Below are 9,912 nucleotides of genomic sequence, written 5' to 3'. Positions count from 1 at the left end.
TATAGGTCCTCATGATGCCCCTAATTCAATAGTCGGGTATAGACTTCTATGAAAAATGCTCAAAAAAAAAACAAAAAATGAAACTTAATTTGAAATAAATAAGATTATTCCTAATCGGAATGCAGTTGTCATTATAAAAGTAAGTAAACCTTGGTAAGTTTCTTCTCAGCATAGCTCCCTTCATCATTGATAAACAGTCATCATAAAAATAATATTACCTAAAATAAATAAGGATATATTATATTGATGAATTATTTCAATATATCTGCAACAATTATTATTGCACCAATAGCTCCTGTTAAAGGTCAAGGGCTATAATCTACTAAATGAAATGGGGGCGAAATTTCAATGAATTTTTTTCATTGAATTGCCTGATTAAAGGGTTGTTTTTTTTATAATTATATTTAATAGAATTAAATTATTCCTAAAAGGATCAAAATCTTTTTTGCTTCGTACACTAAAATATATTTAAAATATAAATTGAATTTATAAAGGTTTATAAAGGTTGTACCCGCGTTTTCTTTTAAATTTTTATTAATTCATCATAATTATCAAATCATAATTCATCATTTTGTTTTTTTCTCATTATAATTATAGGAACAATAAGTACGATATCTTCAAATACATGACTAATAGCATGATTAAGATTAGAAAAAATTTAATCTATAAGCATTTATTCCATTAATTAATAATAAATCCTCTGAAGCTTTGTAGCATACATACATAATAATATAAACAATAACATCCGTTACTCATTTGATGTGTGGTCTACTTGAGAAAAGTATTATTCACTTATTCCTAAGTCACACCATATTCGCAACAGCATTAATTGCTGATCTTGCAATTATGAGACAAAGCACTTTGAGCTGCTTGTGTATGCTGCGCCGCTCTTAGAGTGCAGAAGTATTTGAGCTGTTGCTTGAGCAACAACGTTTGATTATGACTTAAATAAAATAATAAATATATATTGATAATAACAAATACTTGTTTTAATAATAACTAAAACAAATAATAAGAAGATATTAAGAAGTTAATAAAAAATTGATTTTGCTGTAATGGTGTTGTGACACTTGTGGTGTGGGTAGCTACATTTATAATTTAACATATTAATTTTTTAGTATTAATTTAGTTTTTAATATATGAATTCAGTAGAGTATTAATTTTGGTAAAGTATTGATAGTTTTGAAATTAGGACATTATAATATCTATAGGTTTTATATTATGGTTATGGAATATTAGATAATTTTAGGTATTGAAGAGTCTTTTATTATTAATGTGACTGTATATTGTTATTCATTACCATTTTAAATAATAATTAATATAGTAAATGTTTTGTTCTCTAGATTAAATATTATTATATTCCTCCATTAGCTGTTGGTAGTTTTGAAAAATAAATATAGGTAAAGGTGTGTATGTGATGGATTGCAACCTTTGGTAGACAAGAAAGGTGGTAACCGCAATAACACGAAACACAAAAAAGGTTCAATTTTGGGTTATTGCTGTGTCGTGTTTCGTTGCCAGTTCGTTCATGCTGTTGAAGAATGAAGAGTCGAGCGTGTTTTGTTTTGTGTGCTTCATTTTTTGGTATTGTATATTAATATAGTCGTCATTTTAATAAACATATAAGTGTTTTCGTATGCACAAATCTGGATTTTTTATTTTTTATTTAATTCGAGTAAAAACAAATCCACAATAAGTAAATCCAAACTATTTACTTACACATATTCACACCAACAAAGAGATAAGTTTAATTCAGAAGTTCCACTTTCTAAAAAAGGCGCTCCCAGAAGACAATGATTTAGATATTCACAACATGCAGTTGACAGAAGCTAATTATCCCATTGCATGGGAATTAGTGGTGAATCGATACAATAATCCCCGAATTTTATTTATGCATATTATGAAAGATTTGTTCAGCATTCCTAGCCTATTATTGGAACGAGCGACTGATATAAAAGTACTCCTAAATACAGCTAAGGTATGCGTACACGAATTTGCCAGATTGAAGATTCCAATCACCAGCAGTGATCATTGGTTAGCCTATTACATTTCAACGAAACTGTGCTCAGAAACGCGAAAGGCATGGGAACTCCATCTTGGAAGCAACTCCGTCATTCCCACTTTTGGCACATTGGAAACTTTCCTGAATGATAGAGCAATAACGCTGGATGTTCTTGATAGTCGCGAATCATCTATCGATATCACGCCTAGCGCAAATATACTACCAGTTCGAAACTCCTTACAGTCCAAACGCCAATACAAAAAATCACACCATTCGGCTCTCAACACGTCGCTATGTCCATTATGTCAAAATAATCATGTAATTCGTCAATGTCATCAATTCCTCACTAAGGATTGCTTCGAACGGAAGTCCATCGCGTCTCGAAGGAAGCTCTGTTTAAATTGTTTATGCAGACCCCATACAGTTTCACAATGTCCTAGTACTAAAAACTGTCAACAATGTGGGCAGCATTCATACACTCCTGCATATTCCTCCATTAGAAAACTCTGCAAAACCAAATAGCAATGGTGACATCGCTTCGTACAACACGTCCGTCCAACAAGGTTGACAGACAACATCATAACGTCTCATCACCACCAACGTTCAATGGTACACTGTTTTTGCAAAGCAGCACAATATTGTCGCCGGATTATCCTTTGACTACGGCCAACTACACCGAAGGTGAACAACATCGAGTCCTCTTGGCTGCCGCTCTAGTGTCGGTTAAGAACGAATTTACTGATCAAGCTGTCATTCTTCGTGCTTTGGTCGACCAGGGTTCCGAATCAGAACACGACACACAAGGTTTAGGACTTAAACGTTATCCCACCCGCACTGAAATAGTTGGTGTAGGGCAAAGCCCAACAGAAGGCTCCAAGTCTGTCGTTACGTTTGTTGTAAACTCGATGTTACATTCGGATTTCCAATTAGTTATTAAGCGCGCATATGTTTTAAAATCGCTAACAAGTATTATTCCAGGTCACTCTATTTGTATCCAGAATTTGCCACATTTAAACGGGTTACGTTTAGCTGATCCAACTAATTTTAAACCAGGAAAAAATGATTTAATTCTTGGTGCTGATGTATATGCACAGTTGATACTAACAGGACTACGAATTGGGGCGTCCAACCAACCAATAGCGCAGCAAACTCATTCAGGGTGGATTATTTCTGGAAATATTGGGCCAGTTGTGCCAAAGTTGCAAACGATACGGTGCCATCATACCTCATATGAATTGGATATGTTAGTAAAACACTATTTTGAGCAGGATCAGGTAACTCCCGATCGTGAACTCTCTTCTGAAGAACAGTGGTGCGAAAATTTCTTCATTAAAACTCATTCTCGATTACAAAATGGTTACTATATGGTACGTTTACCACTGAAGTCACACTTTGATCCGACACAAACTCTCGGTCGATATAGGCAGATTGCATTAAACCGTCTTTTAAATTTGGAGCGTAAGCTCGCACGCAATAGTGATTTGCAAAAACAGTGCCATCAGGTGATTAACGAATATTTCAGCTTGGGACACGCTACCCGTGCAGACTCTACTGAACAACAACGGTGCAAATTTAATCAAAATCACGTACCAATAAATAACTCTTATGTATTACCTCATCATGCAGTTTTGAAAGAAGAAAGCCTCACAACAAAATTGAGATTGTTTTTGATGCATTATATAAAACATTAAACGGCAAATCATTAAACAACATTCTATGCGTGGGTCCTAAGTTACAGAACGATTTGGCGGTAGTTTTGATAAATTGGAGACTACATCAATATGTCTTTGTAGCAGACATTGAAAAAATGTATAGATGCATCAGCATGCATCCTGATGACGCACAATTTCAACGAATTCTGTGGCGAAATAATGACGGCCTGATTCAGGAGTATTGTCTGAATACCGTAACGTTTGGTACTGCCTCTGCGCCGTAAACTGCTATCCGAATAATTCAGCAAATCGCCGAAGACGAGAAGTCACGATTTCCGTTAGCAGAATCAGTGTTAAAATCGAATATTTACGTTGATGATATACTTTATAGCAACGATTCATTGGATGTGACAGTGAAAGTTCGTGATGAGGTTATCGCAGCATTAAAATCAGCTGGAATGTATCTGCGTAAGTTTTGTAGCAATGATATACGCATTCTTCAAGGCCTGCATAAAAATCAATTATCGAATACGAAAGCATGCTTCATTTTTTGGTATTGTATATTAATATTGTCGTCATTTTAATCAGGGTTTGAATTGCTTGCTGAAAATTAGCAAAAGCAACCATATTTTGACTAATGCATAACTATTGACCAGTCGATTTTTGTCAAACGACTAATTGCTAACGCATTGCATATGAAAATGAAATAAGAATATGCATTAGCAACAGCAAAAAACGTAAACTGGTTTCATTTTGATTGCTTGCTAATAGTCAATTTTACATTTTTGACTATTATGCATTTGGAATATATGCAACTTGCTTGCTTATGCGTTAGCTGCTTGTGTTTTGCTATTAGCAAATGTGTATGGATTTCTTCTTTTTGTTTTTGTTTTAAGGGAATATGTTCGCATTATTTCTTTTGTTGGTGCATTGAATATAGTTGTGCAAAATTGTAAGTAATGTGTGTGCGTACAATTTGTATGCAATTAATATAATTTTATCTGTAAATAGATTATGCCTAAATATATGTTTTTTTTAATTATTAAATTTATGCTATATATGATATACATTGTGACCGAAAGGTTTTCGGAGGTTCTCATTTAAAATTCGCGCGCTGTATATTTTTCGATATTTTTAAGTTTATGTAGTTTGGCAGCACTAGTCCTTAATTACTATGCCAAAAATGAGCGCGATCTGTCAGACAGTTCGTTTACGGCAGCTGTTGAAACCAGTTCACCTCAGTAGTGCGTTGCGAAAAAAACAATGGAAAAAAATATTGAACAAAGAGTTTGCATCAAATTTTGTTTTTCGAACGAAATTTCGTGTGCAGAATCGTTGCGAATGCTACAAAAGGCTTATGGGGAATCAGTTTTATCGAAAACTCAAGTTTATGAGTGGTACAAAGCCTTTCAGGACTGTCGTACGACCGTCGAAGACATGCCGCGTTCTGGACGACCTTCGACCTCTACCACCGACGAAAACATTGAAAAGGCAAAGGAAATCGTGTTCAAAAATCCTCATGTGAGTGTTAGAGAGATAGCACGAGAGCTAGGCATCGGTCGTGAGATGGCTCGTTTGATTTTGGTGGACAATTTGTGTATGCGACGTGTCAACGCCCGGCTTGTTCCGATTCACCTCAATTTGTTCAACATTATCAACGATTTTAAGGCCAAACATTCAATAAATACCATCGAACAGCCACCGTATTCACCTGATCTTGCACCGTGTGACTTTTTCCTGTTTCCCAACCTCAAATTACCACTCAGAGGAACGCGTTTTGAATCCATAGAAGACGTAAAACAGAATTCGCAGAGGGAACTCAAAGCCATACCGGAAAGCGCCTATAAAAAATGTTTTGATGATTGGAAGAAACGTTGGCATTTGTGTATCGCTTCTAATGGAGCATATTTTGAAGGAGATAAAATAAATATTTGATGAAGATTAAGAATTTTGCGTTTTATTTAATTATGACCGGAAACTTTTCGGTCACAATGTAATATATATATACACATAGTAGAAAAAGTCTACGGATATTCACAAAATTTTTCTAAAATTACGCATAACTTTTTTAATTTTTACTCAAATTCATTTTTATTTCCTGATTTATTTTAACCAAAGAAACAACAATAAAGTTGCAATATTAAAACTAAACAGTTATTCTTTAAAAAAAAATTAAACACAATTATATGCGAAAGTAGCAATTTTTGAAGCAGAAAAAGTCTACGGATATTTCTTAATATTTACATTTACCGCTAATTTAAATTCGCTTGCAAGCATAAAAGTGTCATTAAATGATATTTAATTATTAGTTGACTTTCTAAAGAGTCTAAAAATTAATCATTTAATAATATTTTTTTATATAAGCAATAAATTTTTACAATATAAAATAAAAGACGTGAAATTAGTTTTAGTGAGCGACAAATAACTGTTAAATTTTAGAAAGATGACGTAAGCCAAAGAAAAATTGCTGAAGATATTGGTCGTCAATATTCATCTGTGCAGAGAATTACAAATAACTTCAAAGAGACCAGTACTTACGTTTCTAAACCTCGCACTCGCCGCCCCACAATTTTGTCAAATAGAGAAAGACGTAGCATAATCAACCAGGTGAAAGTAAATCCAAGAGTAACAGCCTTCAAACTAGCTGAACATATTGCCGAAATACTTGAAAACAAAATATATCCTGATACTGTGCGGAAAATTTTGAAGAAATGCATGTATTATACCCTGATTGCAGGAAAGAAGCCATACATATCCAGATATAATAGAATAAAATGATTAAGCCGTGCAAGAAAGCGTATAAATAAACCTATAAAGTTCTGAATATGAGTTATTTTCTCCGATGAGAGTCAATTTTAAATATTTGGAATCAAAGTTAGAAAACTTGTATGGAGAAAATTATGCACAACCTGTGATAAACCGTAAACAGTAAAACGTGTTGGTGACGGCGTAATGATTTAGGGGTGTATAGCAAGTAATGGTGCGGTTAGACTTGAATTTGTACAAGATACAATGGAGAAATATGGTTTTCTAAATATTCTAAAAACAAATTTGAAAGAAAATGTCAGAATGTTAGGACTTGAGGCAACCTTTTTGTTTCAGCAGGGCAATGACTCTAAGCATACAGCAGTCATAGTACGGATTTGGATGCTGTACTATGCTCTCAGGCAACTTCAAACACTACCAGAATCACCAAACCTTAGTCCTATAGAACATCTGTGGGTTTATTTGGAAAATAAGATTCGCCAGCATATGTTTTCCAGCAAGGATATAGCAAGAAACGTCATCAAAGAAGAATGGCTAGAAATAAACGCACAGGATACTGCAAAGCTAGTTGAGTCAATGGAAAGACGCTTAACAGAGGTTATTAAATGCAGGGGTTATCCCACAGGCTATTAAATTTAAGATTTTTGTGAATTTTATTGTTTTAATGTAAATATTAAGAAATATCCGTAGACTTTTTCTGCTTCAAAAATTGCTACTTTCGCATATAATTGTGTTTAATTTTTTTTTAAAGAATAACTGTTTAGTTTTAATATTGCAACTTTATTGTTGTTTCTTTGGTTAAAATAAATCAGGAAATAAAAATGAATTTGAGTAAAAATTAAAAAAGTTATGCGTAATTTTAGAAAAATTTTGTAAATATCCGTAGACTTTTTCTACTATGTGTATATATATATATCATATATAGCATAAATTTAATAATTACAAAAAACATAAATTTAGGCATAATCTATTTACAGATAAAATTATATTAATTGCATACAAATTGTACGCACACACATTACTTACAATTTTGCACAACTATATTCAATGCACCAACAAAGAAATAATGCGTACATATTCCCTTAAAACAAAAACAAAAAGAAAAAATACATACACATTTGCTAATAGCAAAACACAAGCAGCTAACGCATAAGCAAGCAAGTTGCATATATTCCAAACGCATAATAGTCAAAAATGTTAAATTGACTATTAGCAAGCAATCAAAATGAAACCAGTTTACGTTTTTTGCTGTTGCTAATGCATATTCTTATTTCATTTTCATATGCAATGCGTTAGCAATTATGCAAGCAATGCAATTAGCAACAGCAATTCAAACCCTGATTTTAATAAACATATAAGTGTTTTTGTATGCACAAATCTGGATTTTTTATTTTATATTTAATTCGAGTAAAAACAAATCCACAATAATTAAATCCAAGCTATTTACTTACACATTTGGTTTTATTGTACATAGTGTTGATCTGCCATAGCAGTCCCAGAATTTGATGGCAAAAAGCAAAACTTAGAAAGAGTTTTAAGAGCATTGCTTGATAGACCGCACCAAAAGTGCACAGGAAGACTTAGCTGTTGAAGTTATCAAATCAAAAATAACGGGACCCATACTATACAGAGTGAAGGATGAGGAAACCATACAGATGATTATAACAAAACTATCCCTATCTGTCAAAGACGAATCTATCGACGTTATAAAGGCCAAGTTGATGAACATTCAACAACCAGGCAAAACTGTCAGTCCATATACGGCCGAAATTAATAACCTAGGTCAAGCCCTTGAGGGCGCATTCATAGATAACGGCATATTTACGGAAAATGAAAAAACGTTTAGTCGGAAAGAAGCCATATCTTCGATGACGAAAAACTGTTGAAAACCCTAATGGGAGCTGGCACATTCAACTCACTGAATGATCCCATATCTAAATACGTCAATTGTTATATAGAAATGCATGGAAGACCGGAAGCAATTTTATACCATACGCGGCTAAAGAGAAGTAACTATAGTAGAAACTACAACCGTCCAAGAGGCCGTGGCAACAACAGTAATCAATGAAACAGAAATTATAGTCGAAATATTCAAGCCTATGGTAATGTATATCAAAACTTTGGATACCCCGTAAAGGCAATACAATTAATACCTCACGTAGGCAAAGGCGTAATAACATACGCGTGATTGATCAACCAAATTCGAAAAACTTTCCAGCGCCACAAACTCATTAATTGTTAACCATAATCACCATTTACGATCTATAATATATATCTTCTAGTAAAAATATACAACAATGATGCAAATAAATCACTAACTCTTTTATTAGATATCGGTGCTAACATTTCATTGATAAACAGTCTCATACTATTTACAATTATCACCCTATACTTTAATTTCTATTTCCCACTAAATATTCACTTTAAAACGTTGTAATGATTTTGAGTTTAGTTTAAAAAAACTTTTTTTTTGTAAAAAAGTGTTTACAATAATGTAATATAAATATAATATTAATAAATGAAAACATTAAAAATTGTTAATGGAAGATAAAAAACGAGTATACATAAAAAATTTTCGTATACCCCATTCCCATAAAGAAGAAATAAATAAACAGGTGAAGAAATTAATTGATGATGATATACATGAGACATCCATTTCACTTTAAAACAGGCCTTACTTTTAGTTCCAAAAAAATCTTTCCCAAATTCAAATGATAAAATATGGCGTTTAGTGGTGCTTTATCGCCAGGATAATAAAAAATTAATTGCTGACAAATTTCCACTTCCAAGAATCGAAGATATTTTCGATCAACTGGGACATGCTAAATACTTCTCATGTATTGATTTAATGTCTGGTTTTTACTAATTTGAAATTGATGAACAATCAAGAAACATAACTAATAAGAATGCGACTTGATTTAGAAAAATACGATTTTACAGCAGCAAGTTTATGAAGTCGTTAGTAGTAACGACGTTAAAAAATGTGTAAAATTAAAATTATCATCCCGCAATTGTCTCTTGAAGCATGGGAAAAAAATTTTAAAAAACATATATGTTGACGATTTAATCACTAATGGAAATTTAGATCTAGATCTGTTATTCCAAAGGCCTGATCAACAAGCCGCTGCATTAAAGGTTAAACAATTACAGATGTCACCCAGCGAAAGTATTTTTAAATCTGTGTCGCTAAATTCTTTTAAAAAAATGGGCAACAAAAAATTAGAAAATGTTAAAATAGCGCTATTACCACAGATGACCAAAATAAATGAAAGTCGGCAATTGAAGCTATTCTTCACCAATATTATGATGATCCAACAGAAGGAGGTTATACCGGAATCACCAGAACATTGACTAAAATAAAGCAAAGGTTCTACTGAAATATATAACAAAAATATAACAAAACCATTAAAAAAGGTAAAAAGTCTAAATTGTTAACTGGCCAAGACAACTAGATATACAAAATTGCCTTTAACGGAAGTTCAAACGTCTGTG

The 9,912-nt window shown here is 32.9% G+C and overlaps 1 protein-coding gene across 1 annotated transcript; it reads left to right on the top strand.

Moving 5' to 3' along the window:
- The first annotated feature begins 2,526 nt into the window (after positions 1 to 2,526).
- On the top strand, positions 2,527 to 3,693 carry LOC119666830. Its single transcript, XM_038076111.1, has one exon. It carries the CDS (start codon positions 2,527 to 2,529, stop codon positions 3,691 to 3,693), a length of 1,167 nt encoding a protein of 388 aa, XP_037932039.1.
- The last annotated feature ends 6,219 nt before the right edge of the window (positions 3,694 to 9,912 follow it).

This window comes from Teleopsis dalmanni, chromosome 1 (genome assembly GCF_002237135.1).
Source record: "Teleopsis dalmanni isolate 2A chromosome 1, ASM223713v2, whole genome shotgun sequence".
Classification (NCBI taxonomy): domain Eukaryota; kingdom Metazoa; phylum Arthropoda; class Insecta; order Diptera; family Diopsidae; genus Teleopsis; species Teleopsis dalmanni.
Note: the sequence above shows the minus strand (reverse complement) of the source record. Positions and strands in the feature narration are given on the sequence as shown.

What these genes read in the sequence shown, in the direction of transcription:
- LOC119666830 (XM_038076111.1), top strand. Translation starts at nt 2,527, where the DNA reads ATGGTGACATCGCTTCGTACAACACGTCCGTCCAACAAGGTTGACAGA.